This window comes from Ostrinia nubilalis, chromosome 3 (genome assembly GCF_963855985.1).
Source record: "Ostrinia nubilalis chromosome 3, ilOstNubi1.1, whole genome shotgun sequence".
NCBI lineage: Eukaryota > Metazoa > Arthropoda > Insecta > Lepidoptera > Crambidae > Ostrinia > Ostrinia nubilalis.
Window position 1 is genome coordinate 16,696,610 of NC_087090.1, and position 27,244 is coordinate 16,723,853.

The following is a 27,244-nucleotide window of genomic DNA, read 5'->3' on the forward strand; positions in this document are numbered from 1 at the left end:
ATTTGTGCTAATGAGCTATTTTGATAACCGTTAGTTAATTATAATTATTCACTAATAACCAAGATTCCTTTGACGCATTTATGCAACTTTCTTAATTGTATGATTGGATCATCCCTCGTTTTCTGAAGCTAGTGATTAAAAAAATATGTAATTTGAGTCCAAATCCAAAAAAAATAAGTTTATGAAATCATTAAAATATTTTTTCTTTCTTTTTTCAGACACTAGAGAGAAACATGTCTCTTTCGGGGCAATACCTCGAAGAGCTCAGCAGGCGATACAAGAAGCAGGTGGAAGAAATGCAGAAGACCTTCGAGAAAACAGTTCAGCAGATGACCGAGGAGCGGCGCAAGAGCAACGAGCGCGAGCAAAAGTACTTAGACCAGATGACCCACTTGCAAGAACAACTCTCGCAAGTAGCGGGGGCCATGAAGACGTTAATGGAGGAACGGGACAGCTGGTTCGGCAACATGACCTTCTTCAAATTCCTCATCTTTCAGCTAATAATAGTCGGCGCAGCCTTCTACTACGTCTCCAAAAGACGGCGGCCTGATACTGTACTTATACCCATCACGAAGAAATCCAAAAAGAAGCAGGAAAAGTTCAGGAGAAAATCCGTGGAAGGAGTCAGCGGCCATGAAACCCCATCGGCCAAGAAACGACGGCCTAGTGAGGAGGCGTTAGTTATTGCAAGGCAATCGGCTGAGGAGATGAGCAAAGATGAAGATGAGGGTGAATGGCAGCTGCCGAAAAAGAATAACAGACGACGGAAAACGTCCATCATACACAGGAACACTGAGGTCGAATCCAACGCGGGCTGGAGCCGACAAGACAGCATCGGCAAACTACAAGAAAACCCCATACCACTAGACGAGGAGGAATTCTTTGCGCCGGTGTCAGAACCCAAAGAGTTCAACGAGAACACGGAAACCAGTCCGCCTAAGAGGGAGCTCCCCAAATCTAACGGGTCCTTCTTCAACAATCTGAAAACTAAGACCATGAAGACGAGACGGCTGTCGTCTCCCGCTTTCTTGAGGACTTTGAGCAGACAGAGCACTAGGAGCACCCCCAGTCCTGTCGTGAAGAATCTGGAGCCAATTTTCAACGGGAAAATGGGCAAGAAGGCTGCCTCAGAGTCCCCAACCGGTAGTCTCTGGTCGGAATCAACAGAGATATCACAAAACGGACAACAGGACAGTGAGAGTGGCGGCAGTCGGAAAAAGAAAAGCCTTAAAAACATACTGCGCAAAGTATTTTGAGGACTTTTATTATATTAATAATGTGTGTCTAATTAATCGCTTACGCATCGAGCGACCGGCTATTGTAATTTATTTCCTTGCGAATATTAATGTACTGTTTTAAATTATTGTATAATATATTAATTAATTATTATAGACCTCAATAGGTGCCAATTGTGATAAATTAGGAAGCCTAATGTTAGCATGTTGTTAATTTTACGCGGTGTGTTTGCTTTGACGCGGACTGTGAGGCGCGCCGAAGGGCGGGACTAGTCGCAGAGCGTTTGGAAAACAAAGAAACGGCATTAAATGCATTGATTTTATTTCTGTTGTTTCATTTTCATGGTCTGAGGAAGTTGACAATTGTTCGAACGACCTATTGTTTACAAATCGCCTATTATTAGGGTATAGTTTCAATCAATAGGTATTTCGATCTATACTCTAGCTAGAATATAAACAAAAGATTTCATCACTGCGAAGTAGAATGACATAAAATATTGCAACATCAACAAATCTGAGCTTTGAGTCTCCTACACAATGCAAAATTTCGATTCGCGAAGTTATATTTTCCTTTTTTTTTTTACAAAATTTGACGAATCGAAGCGATACCGATATCGAATCGAAAACGAATAATTGCAGTGTCTGTAGGCACAGATAATAAAATGTTAACATATTACTAAATATGTCTAACAACCTCAATATAGTACAAAAATAACTTTAAAGTTAACAAAACATATACACAGCTTATAAATAAATCTTATCAATAACTATTCTACTATCACTATGAAATAATATTAGTAGACTGCATAAAGTCTTTCAAGTCCACACATCTCACTTTGACGAGGCCCTTCTGTCTCGCTGCCTGATTTATACTCTTGATGGCTTCCTCGAAGGATTCATTCGAGTATGCAGCCCCATTGGAGGCAAATACAATCTCGTTCACTTCTTCATACAATTTTACGGTGGCTACATGCTTGAAGTGGGTTTTGATGGTGTCAAGAATGGATGCTTGCAGTACCGTGTCTCGGCACACTAAGTTGAGGATGAAGTGGCCTGGAATTGTAGAAATACTTTTGAGTAAGTAAGTATTTAAATTAAAAATAAAACATTGAAGAATACTAAATTGAAAACTGTGGTGCTTCACTCTTTATTCTAACTGAATAGGGTTTGCGGGTTTGAATCTCGTAACAAGATTTCAAGACACACAAGAGAATGCTCTATTTAGTTTTTATAATATAGTCCATACATTATAAGTTATTATAAGTGTTTTCTATACATTATTTCGCAATAATATGTATTTTCTTTATTAAAAACTAGAAAACCATAAAAAATAGGAACATCATGATAAAGCCAATACGAAACTAAAATTGACCAATGATCGACACAATGTAGCCCAATGAAAGTTCGTTTTAGCGCTCACCAGTAAGCGCCACTGAAGCATTTTAGTGACTTGCTATTGGTAAAGACAGTGGCGCCAATTGGTGAGCGCTGAAGCGGTAGGAGGACTATTACGTTTGCACTCATCAGGATGGCACCACTGTAGAGTAAGTAAGCGACTGTCACTCGCCAGTGGTGTGAAGTATAAAAACGATAGCCCTTATTACCGTTTTCACCATCAATCCCTAATTTTTAAGTGACCCCCATTATGGTAACACAACAGGCATTTTGTTTTCATAGAGGTCACTTAAAAATTAGGGATTGATGGTGAAAACAGGCATAAGGTTGAGGAGCGAACGCTGATAAAACAAAACTTACCGTCGTCTGTGAGTATCGCCTTGACGTCATCCAACACTTGGTTGTGCAGAAACTGCGGCGGCGGGCACGACAGGCCCAAGGCTCGGTCCTTGCTGTCCATATCGAACATCACCGTCTCGAACTTGTGGCCTGAAATCACGAGGCGAAGGAAATAAGTACTTAGGATTATTTACGAGGTACTCGAAACCCAAATCTATCAATTACGCTTTAGAATAGTTGAACCCGTCATTTCGAAAACGGCACGAGTCACACATTTTTAAATATAGTTTTTCGGCGCCATTTTATTTGTTGATGCATTTTACGTATTCATAAAAAAGTGTGACTAGTGCCGTTTTCGAAATGACGGGTTCAGTTAGTTAAGCACGCAAAGGAGATTACAGCATATTTACAGCGTAAATTTATTTATAAAATGATAAAATCTGACATCTTTTTTAATGTTTTGATTACATTACATCCTATATATTTAGTCGTGTACGAATGAACATTTTATAAAATTGGTACTGATTCTTATGTAGTCACTAGTCAGTATATTTCCAGATTAAAGTTTTACAAAAATTGTTAGAAATACGAATTAAAAAAAAACAGTTTGATAACGAAACAGCGCTTCTCACTTGCTACGATTGAATCAGTTCTTTCGATTCTGCGATACGATTGGTCGTTCAACATCGTACGTCAGCTGTTTTGACCAATCGTATCGCAGAATCGAGAAGCGTGTCTGGATTGGAGACGTTAAAAATTACCGTAATCGGGGCTCAGGGCAATTATAGTCCGATTTTTAATTCGACGGAATTCTGACAGCTGTCATTTTTTGACAATTCAGATGTAATAAGCCTTTTTTGCTTTGAATTATTAATAAATAATATGAAATGAAATTTCATCAAGTACAACTTACAAGAATGAACTATTGTTTGTTGTGTCAATTCAATGTACACTAATTATTATGTACATTTTATAGTTTAAATAGAAAAAAACGTGTTTTTAACACAGTAAAACAACATATTATCATTTACGAAAATATGTATTGATCGTCAATCATCATTATCGTCGTCATAATCAACTTGGATTATAAAATTGGCATCTTGTTAAATTGGTTATTTTATGAACCTAAGATTTTATTAACAAAAGGATTTTCATAAAAAAGGTTTGTAACCCATGGATTATTGGCCAGGGAGTCCAGTAATAGAAAAATAATTTCCCATTTTTTTTTGTAACTTCAAAAATATGATAAGAAAAATTCAAATAACCATTTTGAAATGATCAGTACATTTTTAAGCCTTAGTTTTTCAAGTGAAACCTTAAATTCAAGAAAGGATTATTTTTTAATTTGTGAAAATGCTCTCCATTCATAATGGGAATGTTTCAATGTTGACAACACTTCTGAAATGTCAAAATTCCGTCGAATTAAAAATCAGAGTTTAATTATACCGTATTTTTATGACTTAGTAGTCGTATCAACGCTCACTAGCTGGCGCCACTGTCTAGCAAATGGAGCTTGCACGCTAGTGGCGCCAACTGGCGGACACAAATGTAATGACTTTATGATGTCAATATTAGATCGTTACCCTTTTTAACAACAACAATATTTATTGAGATGTTTACAGGTTTACAGTTTAAAAACTACGTAGCTTTAAAGAAATTCTTCGTTTGGTTGAAATAAAGCATTTTTCGAGGAGCTGTGTATTATAAACATTAATAATTGTTAGTGATGTCTTGTGAGGTGGAGTGCGAATTTGAATTTAGTCAGCGCCCTCAGTTAAAATTAAAATTCTTTTTTTACCAGAATCTATACTAATATTATAAATGCAAAAGTAACTCTGTCTGTCTTGCTTTCACGCCTAAACCACTGAACCGATTTTGATGAAATTTGGCTTAGAGATAGTTTGAATCCCGGGAAAGGACATAGGATATTTTTTTGTTCCGGTTTTTGAAACAGGGACGCTACGATAAAGTTTTTCTGTGACAGACAAAATTCCACGAGGGCGAAGCCGCGCGGGCGGTAAGCTAGTACATAATAAATTAATAAAAGGTGCAATATTCTTACCAGCCTGTGCTTCTTCCCTGAGGAAGTCGACGCCGTCTTTGATCTGCACATCGAACTGCTCATCCAGCTTCAGCTCGAAGTGCTCGCGCGCTACTTCCAACATCGCCGGGTCCAGCTCTACAGCGGTCACCTGGAATTAGAAAAGATACAAATAGAAATTGCCATAGGTGTAGTTTTGATTTCTTTTTTAAGTGTTTAGAATAAATGGCTCACTGGCATTGGTTGAAAGTATGATGATGAGATATTGTCAAGCAAGGTTCTGGAGTGGAGGCTACGTACGGAAAGCGCAGCGTGGTACGTCTACCCACAAGATGGGCAGACGACATCATAAACGTAGCAGGAAAGCGCTGGATGCAGGCCGCTACCAACCGGTCAATCTGGAAATAGTTGGTGGAGGACTATGTTCAGCAGTGGACGTCCTGTGGCTGAAATGATGATGATAATCTGTTTCTGGTACAACATAGTTTACATAAGGGTTAGATGATGCTGGGTAAAATATTTACCAATACTTATTTATTTCTTCCTTTGGTGAGGCCTGTGTTCAGCAGTCTTGTGGCTGAAATGATGATGATAATCCTTTGCCGTGTGTCGGTAATTTAGCCGTGTGATATCGTAAGAGGCAACTAAAGTGAGATGTGCGAACATTTGACCTCCCTTATTCGTCTGGCCGGCGTGAGGAAATACTTTAAATCATTCGGAGGCCTCTGGTAAATTAGTGGGCGTCTTCCTGTAGTGGATACTGATGTCCTGATGATGAGTAATTCCATTTTCATAACTAACCTTCAGGTCATTGTAGCACTTCCTCAGGAATATGGGAGCATAAGCTGCCTCCTCTTCAAGCTTAGCACGGTATTGGTCGCATTACGTCGCTTCATGTTGCGTTCCGTCACTCACATAGGACATCTGGTTACGTTCAGGACTGCTAATGGTTGGAAAGGTGTGGACTAACCTTCAGGTCATCTATGCACTTCCTGAGGAACATGCACAGGCTGCCGCCGCCCAGCCCGAGCACGGCCGCCCGCCCGCGCCGGCCCAGCGCCGCGCCCACGCACATAAATGAATGGTATAAGGATATGTGCCCGAAGTCCACCACTAGCGTCGTCTTACCTGATGGAAACGATGAACAGGCCTATGGAAGGGAAGCGAGGGTTGCCCGGAATCTTCAATCATAGAGGAACTGGCCCTATCTTCAATTGTCGAAATGTAATGCTGGCAGCCTGTGCATGTTCCTCAGGAATGCTGCGACGACCTGAAGGCCAGTCATCATCATCATCATTTCAGCCACAGGACGTCCACTGCTGAACATAGGCTTCCCCCAATGACTTCCACATCGCAGGGATGGTAGCGGCCTGAGTGTGATAGACTCTTTGTATTATACATGGTGTTTTGTGAAATATTTTTCTCACAAAGCGCCCCTTTCTTTCTATTTGACGCTCCCCTTAAGACTGCCGCCCGTGGTAGACACCCTGGTTCGCACCCTCTAGATCTAGGGGGGTGCGTATGCCTGGCCTGACTAAAGTCTGGTCGCCGAGCAGATATAATTTCGTCCAATGACCCCAAGCTACCCACGCTTATCGCTCGCGCGTAATTATATTGCTGTCGCGCTCGCATACTCACTGCGGCCGCCCGTCGCACATTCGCGACAACAATATAATTACGCGCGAGCGATAAGGATGGGTAGCTTGGGGTCATTGGACGAAATTCTATCTGCTCGGCGACCGGACTTTAGTCAGGTCGCATGATGTCGTTTTCCGTCGCTCACCTAGGACACCAGAGGACTGCTAATGGCTGGAAAGGTCAACTAACCTTCAGGTCATCTATGCACTTCCTGAGGAACATGCACAGGCTGCCGCCGCCCAGCCTGAGCACGGCCGCCCGCCCGCGCCGGCCCAGCGCCGCGCCCACGCACATGAATGAATGGTATAAGGATATGTGCCCGAAGTCTACCACTAGTTTCGTCTTATCTGATGGAAACGATGATCAAGCAGGTAGAAGGGAACCGAGGGTTGCCAGAAATCTTCAAACATAGAGGAACTAACCCTGTCTCCAATAGCCGAAATACAACAGCTTCGTCTTGCCTGATGCAAATTGATGAAAAGCCAGGAATTTATTCTTTAACCACAAAGGAACTGGCTACGTTACCTCCAATGGCCAATTCAACAATGCTGTTAACATTGGCGTTATAGGGACAGATATAAGATGATGGTAGCTCAAGTCCGGTCGCCGAGCATATAGAATTTCGTCCAATGACCCCAAGCTACCCACCCTTATCGCTCGCGCGTAATTATATTGTTGTCGCGCTCGCATACCCACTGCGGCCGCCCGTCGCACAGTCGCGTAATCCTGTGGCTGAAATGATGATGATGATGATGATGACTAACCTTTAGGTCATCTATGCACTTCCTGAGGAACATGCACAGGCTGCCGCCGCCCAGCCCGAGCACGGCCGCCCGCCCGCGCCGGCCCAGCGCCGCGCCCACACACATTAATGAATGGTATAAGGATATGTGCCCGAAGTCCACCACTAGCTTCGTCTTACTTGATGGAAACGATGAACAGGCCTATGGAAGGGAAGCGAGGGCTGCCCGGAATCTTCAACAAGTGATGAATAGGCCACCTTACCTCCAATGAGAGCTACCGTTTAATACTTAACTGTTGGCACTACTGATTAGTGACACCTTACTCTACAGTGGCGCCATCCTAGTGACTGTAAATGCGATAGTGCTTCTACCGACTATTCCCACCTCTCGTTGCCACCGCTGCAACTCCAGGATCTATAGCTTGACCGCCAATAAAAACCCAACCAGTGAAGGTCAAGTTTGTCCCGGTTTAGCGCTCATCAATTGGCGCTACAGTCTTAGCACAAGCGAATGACAATATTTTACAACGGCGCCATTTGGTGAGCGCAAATAAGATAGCCCTCATTGCAGAAGCAACAATGCTGTTAGCATTATTATTATGGTGACAGACGTAAGATGATGGTATAGATCTAGATCGTGTCATCTACGAAGACGCGCTCCACCATTCTTTCGCTAATGTTTGAGTGTTTTCAGTACACGCTAAAATTTTGCGGCTAAATTATCCATGAGTGCACACGCACACTATAATAATGACGCTCGGATTGCTCGGATCAAACTTCTCTCGACCAAAAATTGGTGGGGCGCGTCTTCGTGGATGAAAAGATCTATAGCTAGCTAAGCGCACTCAGAAGCCCTACTAAGTCCATCAGAGGACTGCCCTTAACTGTGGACTAACCTTCAGGTCATCTATGCACTTCCTGAGGAACATGCACAGGCTGCCGCCGCCCAGCCCGAGCACGGCCGCCCGCCCGCGCGTAATTATGTTGCTGTCGCGCTCGCACACTCGATAAGGATGGGTAGCTTGGGGTCATTGGACGAAATTCTATCTGCTCGGCGACCGGACTTTAGTCAGGTCGCTTGATGTCGCTTTCCGTCGCTCACCTAGGAAACCAGGGGACTGCCATTGGCTGTAAAGGTCAACTAACCTTCAGGTCATCTATGCACTTCCTGAGGAACATGCACAGGCTGCCGCCGCCCAGCCCGAGCACGGCCGCCCGCCCGCGCCGGCCCAGCGCTGCGCCCACGCACATGAATGAATGGTATAGGGATATGTGCCCGAAGTCCACCACTAGCTTCGTATTACCTGATGGAAACGATGAACAGGCCTATGGAAGGGAAGCGTGGATTTCCCGGAATTTTCATCCATAGAGGAACTGGTCCTATCTTCAATTATCGAAATGCAATGCTGTTAACATTGTTATGGTGACAGATATAAGATGATGGTAGCTAGTCAGGCTAGGTATAATACATAGTCTACCATACGCTGGGACCCCGAGTCTGGGGGGAAAATCGTAGATCCGTGGCTGTCAAGCACACTTTGAACAAGTTCTCGCAGCTCGCACACTCACCACGGCCGCCCGGCGCACATTCGGGACAGCAATATAATGAGGATCATTTCGATTTTTAGCTGTGAATGCAGATTTATAGGTCTAAGAAATCCTTAATATACAGTCCAAAAATTTTTGTTCTACGACAAAAATTGACGAAGTTATGGCCAAATTACTAAAAAAGTTCACTGACCGCCCGGCGCGGGACCGATGACGTCATTATATCCGATCCGAACGCTGCCGGCGTACTGCGTGGATAGAAAATATTTTTTTCTAGCCAAACTATCAGTTTTAGAGAAAAACTTGTTATGACATTTATTCATCAGAATAAAGTAAGCTATCGATAGGTAATTTTTTTAAATAGAAATTGTGAAAAATATCGCAAAAAGTCCATACGCTCATACGATTCAATGGAACGCGGAGACGCGATTAGGGTCTCCGCGATGGTATATTTGGCGATTTATTCAAATAAAGTGTTCATAAGTGTTGTTAGAGTCATATCTTCGTCCAAGTAAAATATATAAATGTATAAATATTATTTTATTTACTTCTAACAATAAGTATAGCTGAGGCAGATACACTCTGCCATTGCTATGAAGATCATTTCGATGTACACGCAATACCTACCTGTTATTTAGTTTTTCTGAGTTAAACCTACGTACCTACCTATCTATTCGCCGTTCCCATGGGCGGGCCAGCTGCTCCCTTCTGGAAATCTATTTAATCTTAGCCTAGAAGCTGGGCATGACTTCCCCCTCGGCCAGAAGTCGGATATGATTTACCCCCACCCACCCCCCCGGTCAAGAAGCTGGGTAAGGCTTGCCCCTCCCCCCAGGCCATAAGCATAAGCTGGGCATGACTTACCCCCCCCCCCCCTAGGCCAAAACCAGAAACTGGTTATGACTTGACCCCCCCCTCCCCCCAGGCCAGAAGCTGGGTAAGGCTAGCCCCTAAGCATAAGCTAGGTATGACTCCCCCTCGGCCAGAAGCTGGGTATGACTAACCCCCCCCCCCCAGGCCAGAAACTGGGTATGACTTGCCTCTCCCCCCCTCTTACCAAGGCCAGAAGCCGGGTAAGGCTTGCCCCTCCCCCCAGGCTATAAGCTGGGTATGACTTATCCCCTCCCCCCCAGGCCAGAAACTGGGTATTAGCACTCATATTATGTATTATTATGTTCAAAACAAACAATCATAAAGTTACACTCACCCCAACCGCTTCTCCGCATTCCATCGAATCGTATAAAAATGTGGTTTTTGGACATAGCGATACTTATTTTTCACAATTTTTATTTTTAAAAATTACTGGTCGATAGGTTACTTTATTTTGATGAATAAATGTTATTAAAAGTTTTTTTCTAAAACTGATAGTTTAGCTGGAAAAAAATATTTTCCATCCCAATAGTACGCCGGCTGCGCTCGATTCGGATATAGTGACGTCACGCGGCCCTGCGTACGTTGTCTTTTAGCGGCAAAACCGGCCTATGTTTATTACTTAATATCTTCGTAAGTAATGGTCCGATTTGGATAATTCAAAAAGATATATCTTTCTTATGTCTTAAAGATTAACGTAGATACTAGTTTTATTGAATTTTCTACAACAGTACTGATCCTCATTACGCGCGAGCGATAAGGATGGGTAGCTTGGGGTCATTGGACGAAATTATACCTGCTCGGCGACCGGACTTTAGTCAGGCTAGGCAAAACAGGGTGTCTGCCACGGGCGGCAGTCTTAATGGGAGCGTCAAATGGAAAGAAGGAGGCGCTTTGTAAGAAAAATGATTTACAAAACACCATGTATAATACAAAGAGTCTATCACACGCTGGGACCTCGAGACTGGGGGGAAAATCTACAAACCAAAAGACTAAATTACTTGAGGTTTACGTTCATCAGAAGACTGATGGCTGAATGGTGGACTAACCTTCAGGTCGTCTATGCACTTCCTGAGGAACATGCACAGGCTGCCGCCGCCCAGCCCGAGCACGGCCGCCCGCCCGCGCGTAATTATGTTGCTGTCGCGCTCGCACACTCAATAAGGATGGGTAGCTTGGGGTCATTGGACGAAATTCTGTCTGCTCGGCGACCGGACTTCAGTCAGGTCGCTTTGTGTCGCATTCCGTCGCTCACCTAGGATACCAGAGGACTGCTAATGGCTGGAAAGGTCAACTAACCTTCAGGTCATCTATGCACTTCCTAAGGAACATGCACAGGCTGCCGCCGCCCAGCCCGAGCACGGCCGCCCGCCCGCGCGTAATTATGTTGCTGTCGCGCTCGCACACTCAATAAGGATGGGTAGCTTGGGGTCATTGGACGAAATTCTATCTGCTCGGCGACCGGACTTTAGTCAGGTCGCTCTATGTCGCTTTCCGTCGCTCACCTAGGACACCAAAGGACTGCTAATGGCTGGAAAGGTCAACTAACCTTCAGGTCATCTATGCACTTCCTGAGGAACATGCACAGGCTGCCGCCGCCCAGCCCGAGCACGGCCGCCCGCCCGCGCCGGCCCAGCGCCGCGCCCACGCACATAAATGAATGGTATAAGGATATGTGCCCGAAGTCCACCACTAGTTTCGTCTTGTTCTTCCTTTTCACTGGAAGGTGATGAGGAAATTTTAGATGAACTCGTAAACTACTCTTTTTGTTTTGTAAGTAGGCTTTTTTAACACTTTCGCGGACAGTAACCCAGACACAATAGAAGTTTAAGAGTAGGCGCACACCGTTGATTTTTCGTCGGCCGATAGTTTAGTCGGGCAGTTGATTAGTATGGGCATGTATGGGAGTGCGCACACTACGCCGATTCAATTCAATTCAATTCAATTTGGCCGATTCTTCATACAAATTAAAATCGGGCACAACTATCGGCCAACTAAAAATCAACGGTGTGCGCATACTCTAAATGTTATGACTGCTGTAGCAGTTCATTGTATAGGAAAGTGTTAAAAATCACTTTACACGTCCCAGTATTAACCCTAGCACTGCTTCGGGACAATAAATGGGCCAGTGCTGAGAAGAAGTAGCATAAGAAACTCAGTCACTATTGTCAGTCTCTTTTTCAAGGCTGTGGGTACGTGTCAGACTATAGGACTACCTGCTTAATTAACACATCTTGTAAATGGTATTTTCTGTATAAATAAGTAACAGTGTTTCATCTTTATAGCACCAGCTGATAAGTTGTCCCGAAGAGGTGGTAGAACAAACTATATTTGGAATAACATTAATCCACATAACAGATCTAAAGTCTAGCACTTTAGTTAATCTTTGTAGTTTAAAAATCTTGAATAACAACATGTGAAAAAAATATTGCACTGTATATTTTTGACACGGTCGACTGCGGACACATACATACATAAATATTACAGGGTTTTATGCGTTGCAAATTCATAATTTTGTTTTCGACATTTTGTCCATTTATTTAGCATTGGCACAAACATGTTTTGTTATAAGTGGCGTAAACACGAAAACATTCGTAAAAACAAGTAAAAATAGCGGTAAATATTTTAAAAGCATGACAAAGGATTCCGGGAAAATTTTATCCTTATTTACATCCTACAATGTACTCACTAGCCACTGACTAACCGTTTTTTATTATTTTGGGACTTTTCAAGGCACTTATACACGTCCCAAATTGTATAGCTTATCCTACCACCACAACGGGACAACAACATAATTATCGGCGTCAATGTGTCAATACGGGAACAGGGGGCGTAGTGTGAGTTTAAATAAATGAAGATTTTAGTTCTTGAAAGTTTCCGCTAGGGGCGCTGTACAATCCGTCATACATTTAATGTCACTTTTTTAAGCAGTCGATATCGAATGCGTTTGACGTAAACTCACACTAATTGCCCCCTGCCTAACAGTAACGATTGACGAAAGAAGCTTTTGAGTTATTTGCTATGAAAGAAATCGGATTGCCTGCTCATACTATTGTCTGCCAAATAGGATGATGAGCAAAAACCTTCTTAGTTAACAACTCACCACTCTTCAGCTTCGCCTCAGACTGCACCAAGAACTGATTATCCAAGAACACCAGCCTGCGGTGCGTCTCCCCATCTACGTCCACGTCCTCGACCACGAAGGGCCCGGAGATGGGAGACGTGCCCTCGTGGACCTTAACACGCCGCCCCACCTCGCTGCCGAGCGAGAGAAACGGGATCTGAGAACGATTGAGGATTTTGTTGAGAAAAAAGTATAAATTAATAATTTGTTATGTAATGGAAAACGCAGCGTGGGACGTCCACCCACAAGGTGGACCGACGACATCATAAAGGTAGCAGGAAGGCACTGGACGCAGGCCGCTACCAACCGGGCAACATGGAAAGCATTGGGGGAGGCCTATGTTCAGCAGTGGACGTCCTATGGCTGAGATGATGATGATGATGATGAATGTAAAAAATTGTACGGGCGGTTAAGATTGGTACGAGTGTGTAGATTTATAATGTGAGTATTTGGTTCCATTGTTTGGTTCCTCATTATTTGTTTTCTATTTATGATGTGATGATTTGGTTCTATAATATAATTTGTTTCACAATCTACGGTAAATTGGAAAGGTTAATTTATGGTCAGGAAAATGATTATAAAGTATTTTGCGAGTGATGCTCTTATTTAATGACATTTATTTAGGGTCTATTTTCCGCCAAAACGAAGACGAGACCAAAGGAAAAGAGACGTGTTTTAAGCAACCAATATAATTTTATTACTTAAAGGTCATACCTTTCATAAAAACGGTTGAGCACAGCTCCGTTCCGCTTTGGTTGAAGCTTGCAAGACCATGCCAGCTACGACCCTCGTTTCCACACATCTCGTGGAAGACTGCCTTCAGTCTTCAAACGGGAATAACAAGTTCTTTCATTGTTTTTGTACCTTAACCTTTCAGCCCCTAAGCGGTAGCCGGCTACCGCGTAACAATTGATTATCTATTGTGTCTAGATTCGCGGAGCTTGAAGGATTAAGAAGCCTAGGGAATAAAGTGCAAAATATCATGGGAACTATATTCCCAAGTACGCAGCAAGCGGGAATACTCTTACCTGTCCCGTAAACCCATACGGTATAAGCATCTTCGCGGAATGCGTGAGCTCCTCTTTGACAGCGTCGAGGCTCTCGAAATGGTGTCCCCGCCTGAGAACCGCTACCACGAGGCGTCCGAAGCGCGCCGAGTCTTGTAATTGCCGACGACCAGCCGGCGTGCCGAAGAGCCACTCGGATTCTCTGGAATTACAGAATGGATTCACTATACATCGTTCGTTCGTTCGTTTCAGCCAAATGACTTCCACTGCTGGACAAAGGCCTCCTATAGTCTATCCAATAGAGATGAAACGGATATCCGGTAACTATCCGGTAGGCCGGATATCCGGCCTAAATTTACTATCCGGCCGGATACCGGATAGTAACTCACTATCCGGCCGGATACCGGATATTAAAAAACTACGACAATTTCCTATTAATAAAATGAAATACATTAATCTTTTAGGTAAACATCAATAAAATGGCTTATAATAATGACGGCTTTTATTTAAAGTCCAAAAAGTTACAAAAAGCCTTTAAAAAAACTAATTTCTTTTTCTGGGCTATTCACTCTAATGACGAATACATAAATAGTAAATATCTGTTAAGTCGAAATATTGCCAAATAAAATAGGCGATCTTTTTTTCACTGATGATGGTCTGATGTCATGATACAGTTCAGTCAGATTACGCAGCAAGTAAACTAATTTTTAGGACATCATCCATTTTGGTCCAAAATCAAAAGTGCCGGCCAAAAAATAAAAGTGCTGTATTCTGATAGAACATGTCCGCCTTAGTATTTGTTACTATGGCACCAAAGCTGTAGCACGACTGTGCATCGTAGTATTCTCTCAAATACAGCTAAATGCTAAGGACGTGTTCTGTCAGAATACATCACTTTTTTTTGTTGGCCGGCAATTTTTATTTTGGACCAAAAATGTATGGATGATGTCCTTTTCACTATTCAATCACACACTCACGATGGCAACCGAAATCGCCCGAATTGATCTGCCCCCTAGACAAGTGGCAAAATCTGTCATTCTATTCGGACTGATTCGATTTTCGAAAAGTGTGACTAGTCTAGTCTACTAATAGACCCACTGATCGCGTTCGAAGCACCTAAACTCGTCACGACATGCAACGAGACAATGGGCCAACTATCCGGCCGCCGGATATCCGGCTATCTGGCCTAGCAGCTGGCCGGATATCCGGTATCCGGCCAAACAACTATCCGTTTCATCTCTACTATCCAATATAGCTTGATTAGAATGACAGCTGCCATCAAAAGTAACGACATAACTTTGTAGTAGCGATCAATGAGAGCTAAATATTGGCGTACAAGAAATAATTCACGTCTGACCTACAAACAATATTTTCGACGAAAGTGCTTCCAATAAAAATGTTAATTTCGTGTAAATGCAGCGTTAAATTACACCAATAAGTAGTAATTCGAAATTATAAAAATCAAGCTAGAGTATTAACGACGTCTCTACAAGGTTATCTCGAGTTACAAAAATGTTAGTGTTGGGACATATCGACAAATGTCATATTAATTAAAACTAATTTTTTAACATATTTAACAAATTTTTTTTCTAACAAATTTTTTAACATATTTAAGTCAAGTTATACGTTTTTCTAAATGTTCACTATTAAAAACCAAAAAACATTTCATTCTTAAATAATCGAACATCGGAAATCAATCACCGGTAATTTATTGGGTATTCATAGCACCGTTGCTCTAGAAGAGATGCCCACCGCCCTCTAGCGAAAGGAAAAAACCACTGAAGAACACTGATGATGATGACTACGACTTAGGTTGTACACCCTTGACATGAATTTTAAATTTTACTGTCTTTAAATTTAAATCATAATTGTCATTTTTATGAATAAAGATATGAAGAAAAATTGGGTGCATTTTTTAATATATTTTTTTCGAAAACTTATCGATACATCTATGTGAACCGTACGAAACATACCCAGCACTAGTCACATTCGTTTGACAGCCGTCATTCTAATCAAGCTATATTGGATAGACTATAAAAAGGTTTTCCACAATGCACGGTCCTGCGCTGCCCGCATCCAGGCTCTTCCCGCGACCTTTACGAGATCGTCGCTCCACCTAGTAGGAGGCCTGCCCACGCTACGTCTTCCAGCCCGTGGTCGCCACTCGAGAACTTTTCTGCCCCAACGGTCATCGTCTCTACGAGCTATGTGCCCCGCCCACTGCCACTTGGTTTTAGCAATTCTGCGAGCTATGTCGGTCACTTTGGTTCTCCTGCGGATCTCCTCATTTCTGATTCGATCACGCAGGGAAACTCCAAGCATGGCCCGCTCCATCGCCCTTTGGGTGACCTTGAGCCTTCTTATGAGGCCCATAGTAAGCGACCACTATACATAAAACTCATTTATTTTTGCAAATAGGCTTTCAAAAAGCACTTTTACACGTCCTAGTATTAATACTACTACTGCTTCGGGACAATAAATGGGCCATTGCTGAGAAGAAGCAGCGCAAGAAACTCAGTCACTATTGTCAGCTTCCTTTTCAAGGGTAGGTACAGGAACAATTTTCCAGGAATCTAGTATAGCCTTAGAGTCAAATGCCATATGAAATTTTTGTAATGATAACCACTTCCAAATAACTTAGGAAGCCTCAGCCTCAGTCCTGGAGATATGTCAATCGTTTACGTGCGCCTATTAAGATTAGAATAAGATACAATCACAGTTCCCCTTGACTTTAGGACACGAATAGATATCTTAACCAAGGTAGAGCTTTTTTTTAAAAACACTTTCTACTATTTTCCTTATCATACGTAGTTCTGCCCTCTAAAAGGCCTCATTTCTTTACAGGTCACACATGACATATTCACGAATAATATAGCTGTCTTTATTTATTTATTTATTTACTAGACTTTAAGTACTCAAAAACTGAATGTCCAGGTTCTGAATCGCGAAGCGTAGCGATAAGATCATATTCTCATCAGATAAAATTTTATCGATGATTTTAGATGACAAATGTGCTTATCACGAAAAAATCGATAAAATACTTCGATAAAAGTTAATCTGGGCGCGCAGCTAGCTCGGCTGGTGTTCATCCTATAGGTCGAAACGGTATATTATGTATCTAGATTAATCATCATAAGAAAAGCTTTAAGCTGTCTGTTGAGCGTTCAATTCATCCTAAAGTAAAAGTAGAAGTGACACGCCCCAACATTATACATTCCAAAAATAAAATCAAAACACTGCTAATATTAACAGCTGCGTGTATTCTGGTCGCTGCTGCTACAATAATATTTTTGTTGATCCGTCTGTGGTCCGAGTTGGTGATTGGTATCATAATATAAATGGATGTGTACGGTAGCCTCAACTTTTATGACCAGAGAAACTACGATAAACAAGTATGGAAGCTTAGATCCTTTCTATCCTGATGACAACTATAATGTCACGTTAACGAGTTCTTGAGTGGAGGAGACCCTAAGAAAGCCGAAGTGGGTGGGGGTATAGTAGTTTTAGAACACTTTATCATCACAAAAACTTAACGATAAACGATTTTTTGGGCGGAGATCGCCACTGGTCGAGTTTTATGAGGAAGCTGCATGCGATAAGGGCAGGGTAAAATGGCGCGTATAGGGAAGCCTATGTACTATCGGCAACAGTGTTAACTGCCCATTGCCAGTCATTTCATCTCGTTCTATCGCAAAGAATCACCATTTGATTAACAGAGCGAGAGCAAAAACGGAAATGGATAGTTAACAGTGTGGCCGTGTGTACAGTTGTGGACTGATATAGGCTGATGATGATGATGTAGAACAAAAACATTTTATAGTTAATGTAAGTTAGACCTTGGTAAACCTCAACAATCAACATTTGTAGGTATGTGATACATACAACGCGCCTACTGCATTTTCGCCTATCAGTGCGAATACAATACTACAGTTTATTTTTACCTCCGGTGGGTGTGGCTCGGTCCAGTTCGTTGCATCTGTAGCTATGACGCGGGACAGATGCCTCTCAAATAAACACTATGAATGAGGTGATAAAAGGCTGCGCATATTTCAGAGGCGTAGGTACGTGATATTATGACAACTACCCGTCATCGCTGAAAAGTGTAAATAAGTTTACGTAAAAGTTCGGGACGTAAATAGAACATGATTAAAATAATGCTTTGAGATTTGTTGTGGCGATAATATTTAGGTAATACATTAGCCAAAGCATAAATTAGCGTGCACCCCGGCTCTCAGCTATACATATACGCGCGTGAGGGCTATTATTTTAGGGTTGATCCCTGTAGGTCCTATAGAAATTAGCTGAAATGCAGCACATATTAAGCCAGCATGCAGATTCACAAAATCGACTGTAAAACCCTAGTAAATTAAAGAAAAGAAACACGGTTATTTACAAGTAGTTTTGCTATAGGTATCTTTGATTTGTGTTATCTAAAATGCTTAACAATGTAACCAAACTAACTTTCCATTTAAATTAATAGTGAAATTATACTCGTGGGTTCACGGAGCATAACTGAGTAGATCGAAATTAAACGACTAAATACTGGACTCGTTTGACTAAAGGCACTTTCTAGGCCGAGTCTAAAAGCTAGAAATCAATAGTCGACATTGTTGCGCCTGCGTCGCGTAGGCTGGCAACATCTGATATTCCGATCCCAAGGATAGGCTGGGCAGTTGGAAGTATTTGTATAAGGGCACTGACACAAACAATAGTTAATTAGTACTTAGTCCTTACTTTTTCACCAATATTTTCAAACATAGGGAGATGCTGTTATGAGTGACAGCGATAGATTTAATTTGTAATTTTACAAATAAACAACGACAATATGAGCAAATAAATTATGCCAACTGGTTGACATTTCGGCGCCCCGTAAATTGATTATTTTGATTAAGTAAACTTCATTGTGACTTTCATTGCAAAGTGAAAGGATTTTAAAATCCCTAAGATCAACGATTTGGCAAATTAGTAACCACTGCAATTAGTTTAAAAAAAACATAACCCTCCTTCTGCCGCAGTCGGGTAACTGTTCACCAACTACAAAAACCAATTGTTCTTGTAACTCCATATGAACACCACCGCTCACTGTGCACTTGATAACTATCGATAGAACTTCACCTGAATCGCAGATCGTATCAAAGTGTGCGCGTACACTAAGCAAACTTAGCATAATATTACCAGATCTGGTTACAATATTTTACGCGAAAGCTGCGTGGACGCAGCATAAATTACACGCTGTGCTTTCGCCTTAATTCTCGCCCTTGAGATATGTACAAACTCCTCACATCAAGCTATAAGTTATAGCATCGTATAGTAATTGTAATAAGAATCATTTTGCTACATAAAGGGATAGCCTAATGTGCCGCCTGTACGAATAACTTTCCTTCGAGTGTGACAATCCGTGATCCTCGTTAGAATAGGAACCTAGCGGCCTCTTTGTGGCTACAAGAATTAATTTAACGTGTACCTGGGTGTATTACACTGCCTATTTTAGTGTTAAGTACTAGGGGAAATTGCAATTGCTTCACGTTAATAATTTTAAGTGTCATGTACCCGTTAACCGGGTGGTTTCTGGATTTGTGGCGTGCGAACCGTGTTAAGATGTGAGAAATTAGTGCACACATTGTAGCGGGTGTTATTAAATGTGAATTATATTTCTGAAATAATTAAATAGTTTCCCTAGTGAGAAGACGACTGATTGAAATTTGAGAAAATGATATGACAATAAGCCTATTTCTTATAATCTATTCGTCGCCTTATTGAAAATGTTTGCTAACAGAATATCTGTTCGAAAAAAATAGGTAGGACACATAGCTGAAGATGCCCTCAAGAAACATGTTGATTCCATAATTTTGGAAGTTCAAAACTATACGAAAGCAGGAAAAAATTCATCTGTTTTATTACTTAAAATAGCAAAAGTTAGGCGGAAGCTTTTACCTACTATTTAATCGTGTAGATACGTACCTCTAACTGAAGCGTCTAGTTATTGTTAAAACGTAAAGTTATGTGATTTTTCAATTTCCGTAGCTTTTCATACAAATTTTATTTGCACGTATTTTAACTCAACCGGTATTTTACCACCAACAAATGATGCTAAAATTTAACGAAATTTGTTTTTTATTTTTTCCTCACTACACGTCCGTTCCCGTGTCCTACGAGGCACACTGTTACGCAGTTTTCGGGCCATAGCCGCCCTCGCCTCGGCATCACTCCAAACTCCAAATAACAGGAGATGATGAACGCCTGCGATGCTGCTGATTAAATGTGACGTTTATTGCTTAGGTGCCTCGCAGACTGGACTGACTGACCTTTAGATAATTTATTAACCCCACAAATACAAGCCCTACATTTTCTATTGGGATAATTAAGATTTCGATTCTAGGGAATTCATTTAAATCTTAGAACTGCTTCAGGTGTGAATTGAACCTACGACCGTGGATTGCCTGACGACCGCTTTGGTTTGAATTTGATTTAAAGCCACCGAAAATGTGTAAATGTGATGCGTACGCGCATTTATTTCTAGAAAAAAGGTTTTTCAATGATGTCAACATGAAATTTAGATTTTATCAAATCTCTTCGCCCATACTGCGACCTACTAAGACGAACGCGCAGGTCCTGAAAAACGTACTCAATATAGTGTACAGGTGTATTATAACATTGTTTACGATTAGCGAGAACAGCATTATAATATTTTTTGCCGTCTAATTTTACCGCAGCGCGTGACTCCACAAGTTCCTCGGCTCCGGTTGGGCGCCAAGTGTAAACACTGGCGTTGAAAATAACCGCCTCAATGGCCGTCTAACAGTTGCGTGCATTGCTGGTATTTTTGTTACGTGCGAAATAAACATTCACCTGTGTGGGCAGTTTTGTAGATTTAGAACTCAGGTAGCTTAACTTTTTCATCTCGTGGACTATTAGCTATAACATGTTTTAGGTTTCAAACTTTCGAGTAGGCAGGTCGTCTATTCATCGTGGAAGTCTAAGGTTACGGTAAGTTTAAGGCGAGTGGATACTCGCGACACCCTGTCCATTTCAGGACAAGTCAGGAGTTCATTTCAGAAGTTCCACAAACCACCCTGTCCCCCTGCCGGTAGTGGTAACGGTGCGCAAAGCATTTTAACTGCCTACGAGAATATTGACTGGCAGAGAATGCCATCCGGCATTAAGTCCGCCACAGTGCATTTGTTACTTTGTGTGCTGAAGTATAAATAAAGAAATAAATATTGCATACATCGTCGTTTTATATTCGTAACTAGCGGCCGCCCGCGACTTTGTACGCGTGGACCCCGTTTTACCCTTTTAGGGGTGAAGTTTCGAGTTTTTTTAGGGTTTTCCCGAATATTATTCGATTTTTTCTCGCCGTACCATCCTTGGTTGCCATTTGCGTCCGCTAGATCGCGTCAGCTCCTCGCAATTCTTATTTTTTCCACTAATTTAAAAATCAGGCGATTTTATAGTGTTGGTGAAATGACTATATTGTAATTGCAATGTTTGTGAGAAATTAAATTTTGGTTAGCATCTTTTTCACTCAAAAAGTACTAGGTCGATTTTACGTGATATTACAATGTCATAGCTTTATACAATAGCAGTAGCATCATTTCATTTCAGAGTGATTAACAGATATTAAGAAAAGAAGATTTCACTTACCTTCCCTGTGGTACAATGAAAACAGCATACTTGTTGATGGCCTGGGATTTCTTCTGGTCCACAATATACAGGGTGTATCTAGGAGAGTCCTCTCCTGGCTGCATCAAATCCAAGGATACCTGAGCCATTAAAACACAAATAAGTATTTCTTTAGGCAAAGTTTTTATACATATTCTATTCTAATTACTAAATAAATAGTCTGCAATAACATCTGCTGTTTAGTTTTTTGATGTAGTAAGTATATACACAGCACAGTTAGGGTAATAATCTAGTCCAGATAAAAGATTTGTATTTGAAATTCAGATTATGACTATAACCTGTTTTGTATGTCTTAAATAAAATAAATAAACTTTCTCTACTTGATATCTCTCTCTCACTCATAAATTGAAGCATTTGTTTTTCGTACCTCATTATCCTCATCCAAACTGGTCTTGGCTAACCCATTGGTGACAAATGCAGTGTCTTGAGCTGATTTGATGTAACCAAAGAGTTCGTCTGGGGATGCCACTCGCTGCATCTTATCTCCTGCCAGGCACACTTCTAATATCTGGTTGAAAGTAAAGAAAAAAATGGTATTATTATTCAATATGATTGAGAGTTATTTACTTAATTATCAAAAGTTTTACTAGGTGTAGGCAGATGTAGAGAAATTATGCCCGTTTTCACCATCAATCCCTAATTTTTAAGTGACCCCTATGACAACAAAATGCCTGTTATGTGGCACCATAGGGGTCGCTTAAAAATTAGGGATTGATGGTGAAAACAGGCATTAGTCACTCAAATCATAATTTTGTTAAAAACCTTTTCAAAGCATCTTATGGACTTCTTATGGGGAACTTTCAACTGCATGTTAGGTCCAATCTAAGGCCCATCAGACTACATTTTTTTTGCAAAAACCACACCTAGAACAAGTACTGAAGGCTGGCCTTTGTACATTAGATTGAACAATCAAAATGATAAGTAAAAGGTATACTAACCAACTGTGGCATTGCCTTGAATTTAGTAGCAACAACAACAAACACAGGCAATGTTGTCCCATCGCCATTCTCTGCATTTTTCTCCTCTGCCTCATGGCATCGGACCACTCGGAACATCCAAGATTTATCACAGAACGTATCCAGTAACTTTTTCAAAATGTGACTCTGCAATAGTGATATACAAACAAACCGGCCCCCAAGCTTCAAAACCCTTTTGATTTCTGAAAAGTATTTGTCTATTCCTTTCTGAGTTTCTTCACCATCGTCCGGCATAAGAGCGTCTAGAGTCCCTTTATCAAGAACAACATTAAATTCCTCATCACTGAAAGTAGTTTTCATTGCATCCATGCACAGGAACTTCATATTTGTTCTGTGGGCGTTAATAGACGTCATCTGGCGTATTACGACTTCAGACACGTCTATGTTGGTGATGTTAGTGTATCCTACGTCGTATAAATCAGCACTGAGGCTAGAGTTGCCGCACCCGGTAATGAGTATGGAATCTTTGGGTTTAATGTACTTATGAAGCTGTGAGCAGAGTTCCATATACTCTCCATACCTAGAATATAAATAAATACATAAGTTTGACGAGGATTCTTTAAAATACAAGCTGAAAAAGGGCAAAACAGAACTGAAAGAATAAGTAACCTACCACTCGAAAGCTTTATTGCCTCTCTTCTTGAAAAACTTGTTCCAATAATCTTTCTCACTAAACTCCTTGTGGCTTTTTGGAAGAAGATTCATTTCGCTGTAGTGGTGTTCAAAATTTTTATAATAATTTCCAATCACATGTACGTCTCATTTACCGATTTGTTTGATGAACATGTCTCCAACTTCCTCATTGGCCCTAGAGCAATTCCAAGTATACCATCAATAAAAGCCTAATTAGAGTCATCAAACCTCTCAGTCATTCAATTAGAGCCATTAGAACTTCATAACTATGAGTTGTTTTCTATGTGTAAGCTGAGGACACGTGTCTCCAGCTGACACATCTGTATCTTCGTAAATATTTATGCTACGATAATGTATTATACCTCAAAAATTACAGTCGAATCCAAATAGTAGGCTTTCGACTTTTCAAGACTTTAGCTCAAATACTGTTAAAACCACGATCAAAAAACTATGTGCGAGCTGGAGTACCGTGTCTCCAGCTTACACATCTGTATCTTCGTAAATATTTAAGCTACATCAATGTTTTATATCTCATAAATTAAAGTCGAATAAAAAAACCCGACTTCAATTCTTTCAAAGCTTTATTTCGAACCGTTTTCGAACTACGAACCGATACGTATGTGTAAGCTGGTGACACGTAACACACGGTGGATTATTAAAACCGTATAAGTTAGAGTTGCGTTTTAAAGATCAAATAATTCGTTATAATTGAAGTACACACGAGACATAATTTCAAATCTCTAGGCCTCTTAGTTTCAGAATTAAAAGCCAAAAACTATTTTCCCGCCAAATAATTCAAATAATATGGGTCGACTGCGACGTTGCCGTTCCGTGCGTCCACTAGAGCAGTCGAATTTGAACCTAAAAACTACTACCGTTTGAATCATTTTTATTTGTAGTTTAAATCATTTAATTTCGATTATAAGAATTTTAGACTAGGAGCCGGCTGATTTCTGTATTGAGTACTTAATAACCTATATTTTATTAATAAGAAAAAGCTAGGTAAAACAAAATTATATTTTAATATACAAGTATAATAACGAACTTGTTTCCAAAGACTCAAATATTTGTGGCGTTTCTAAACGCAACCACTTTAATTTTTATTTAAATACCGTGAAGTCCCACGATTCTGCCACGTCAAGTGGCAAAAATGGGCAACAACTATACAGGGTGGAAACGTTAAGTGATCTCACTCGATTATTTCTTAACTATACAAGATATTAAAAAAACTGGTTACTGATCCTGAAAGTGCTTAATGAGCTCTTTCAAACGGTACCAATAATAAGTTACAGAATAAACTGGATCTATCTGAAAATTTAATGTTTCCAGCTTCCATACTAAATGTATGCCAGACACACAATATTACTTAGAAGTGTAATTTTTTTAATTTAATAATAAATACTTAAAATAAACTCGTAAATTGTATTCTTATTTTAAATTATTAATGAAAAACATTGGTTTTAGGCTTTACTTGCTATAATATTGTCAAGAGATGAGTGTCATCATGACTGTGGTAGTAGTACTAAATGTATGGAAGAAGGAAACATTGAAGTTTCGGATAGATCCAGTTTATTCTGTAACCTATTATTAATACCGTTTGAACCGTTTGATAGAGCTCATGAAGCACTTTCAGGATTTTCCAATCGCGAAAGCCCTCATTGAATTCTTCTTCTTTTGTTGAAAAAAAAAAAATTAACAATATTAACATCACAAATCACAATCACTACTAAGACATCACAAAATAGACGAAACACAGCATTTTGTACAGCATTTGCCATAAAGTTAATATTCCTTCGGAAGGAATATTAACTTTATGGCATTTGCACAGAATTGGCCGTAAGGATCTATATCCATAGCCGTAAAACTTGTATTAAAAAAAAAGATGACAGTTGACTGCAATATTGAGAAACAGTCAGTGTTGCCAGAAGGTTACTTTTGTAACCTTTTAGCTGATTTTTGAACTGCTTTGGTTACTTTTAGGTTACACTAATGAAAAGGTTACTTTTAGGTGATTTTTCGGAATTTGTAGAATTAACTTTTACAGGTTACTAGCTTTCCGCCCGCGGCTTCGCCCGCGTGGAATTTTGTCTGTCACAGAAAAACTTTATCGCGCGCGTCCCTGTTTCAAAAACCGGGATAAAAACTATCCTATGTTCTTTCCCGGGACTCAAACTATCTCTATGCCAAATTTCATCAAAATCGGTTGCGAGGTTTAAGCGGGAAAGCGTAACAGACAGACAGACAGACAGACAGACAGAGTTACTTTCGCATTTATAATATTATATAGTTGGGATTCAGTAAAAAAATATTAATAGTGTCAATTTACAAATTATTTAAATTGAAACGTGACACTCAAAATGTTGATGATTTCCAATTAATTTTAACACTTTGTATGAATTTTGGCTGATTGGTAAGATAAGAGTCGAAGATGAAAGTTGTTAGTAGTTAGCTTTATGAATCAATATGATAATAATATCAATCGCACGTGTGAGGGTTACTTTTTTTTTCTATTTCTGGTAATTTCTGACAAGACCCTACTGGCAACACTGGAAACAGTTTTTTTTTTACAAGGACTTTTTGGCGGGCTTTTGAACGCACTAGGCGCGATTTTTGAAGCCAATTTTGTATTTTTCTCTTTCTGTGTTATAAATAGTTATCTATCTATTGGAAGTCGTTAAGTCAACTTAAAACTCGACTATGCCGGACGGGGACGGTAAGGACCCGCCCAGGGGCAAGGAAAAAAGGAAGGCACCAAATAGAGATCACACCTATACGAGTGCAGATGAAGATTTCTACAAACCGTACGTAAAACCAGGGTATAGAAGGCTTTTCGCGGAGAACACGGTGAGTGGCGAGTTTTCTGTATTTGTGGAAAGCACGAAAGAGAATGAGAAGATCGGGAACAACAATCCCATCCTGACTACCAACCTTTTCAAAAATGAAATCAAGGGCATTACCAATCTTAAAAGAATTAACGCCAATAAAATATGTGTCACATTTTCCCAGTCTAGTAATGCCAATAACTTCCTGAAAAACGATCCCTTCCTAACCAAACATCAACTCAAGGCATACATCCCAGCCACAGCAGTAGAAACAGTCGGCGTGCTTCGCTTTGTACCCACTAGTATCAGCAATGAGGAACTTTTTAAGAAACTCTCGTCATCTTACGAGATCATAGGTGTGCGTAGGTTCACCAAAAAAGACAACGGCGACATAAAGCCCTTTCAATCTGTGTCTATCACATTTTTATCAACCGTGTTACCCGAACATGTGTATCTAGACCTTTTCAGGTTCAGAGTATTCCCATACAACGCTCCATTGTTGCAATGCTTTAAGTGTTTCAAATTCAACCATGGTGCTAAAATTTGTAAATCTGTGCAAAAATGCTCAATATGTTCTGAAGAACATCATTTTTCTGAATGTACTTCGAATAAAATAGCCAAATGCATAAACTGTCAAGGAGCTCATCTTGCGATTTCACGGGACTGTCCTGTCAAAAAACAAAAAATGGAAGATAAAAAAAATAAATTAACTTACGCTAATATGGTCTCCAGCAGTGCTGCGGCTACTAAGAGTAGCCCAGTTATCAAAAATTACATAAGCGAGTTTCCTCTATTGGCTGCTCCTAAAACTAACTTAAAATCTATTGCATCAAGGAAGCCACAAGCTAGCTCTGTTTCAACAGCGACCTCTTCCACTTCAACTAACTCGATGGAAGTTAAAGAAAAAGAACCACTTACCAATGAACAATTAATAGATGAAATATTAAACAATGATTTTATTCGCAAGGGCCTTGTAGGCGCCCTTGTCGCTATTGGCAATGAAACGAGGGCAGTTAATAGTTCTATTATACAGGAAATTCTTATAAAAAGTTTCAAAGGGCTTTAAATGGATAAAAGTTTCATAAGAATCTCTCAATTTAACGTCGAAGGTGTTATTAACAAAAAGCCATTACTTATAAAATTTTTGATTGATAATGATATTGATATATGTTTGTTAAACGAAACATGGT

At 40.5% G+C, this 27,244-nt stretch overlaps 2 protein-coding genes across 2 annotated transcripts in view; one reads left to right on the forward strand and one right to left on the reverse strand.

The window, feature by feature from the left end:
* Nucleotides 1-1,558, forward strand: part of LOC135088048 (SUN domain-containing ossification factor) — a 93,666-nt gene extending 92,108 nt beyond the window's left edge. Inside the window, exon 4 of the mRNA XM_063982926.1 lies at nucleotides 219-1,558. Within this exon, the coding sequence (XP_063838996.1) occupies nucleotides 219-1,256 (1,038 nt within the window). The 3' untranslated portion in view covers nucleotides 1,257-1,558. The remainder of the gene's footprint in view (nucleotides 1-218) is intronic.
* On the reverse strand, nucleotides 1,541-23,371 carry LOC135088060 (eEF1A lysine and N-terminal methyltransferase homolog). The gene is made up of 10 exons (XM_063982945.1): nucleotides 23,213-23,371; nucleotides 22,561-23,119; nucleotides 21,990-22,130; nucleotides 21,584-21,702; nucleotides 13,961-14,141; nucleotides 12,912-13,089; nucleotides 11,358-11,527; nucleotides 5,032-5,161; nucleotides 2,991-3,119; nucleotides 1,541-2,288 (listed from the first exon to the last, which is right to left on the reverse strand). Exons 1-10 carry the CDS (start codon nucleotides 23,302-23,304, stop codon nucleotides 2,017-2,019), a joined length of 1,971 nt encoding a protein of 656 aa, XP_063839015.1. The 5' UTR covers nucleotides 23,305-23,371; the 3' UTR covers nucleotides 1,541-2,016.
* Between the last annotated feature and the right edge of the window lie 3,873 nt (nucleotides 23,372-27,244).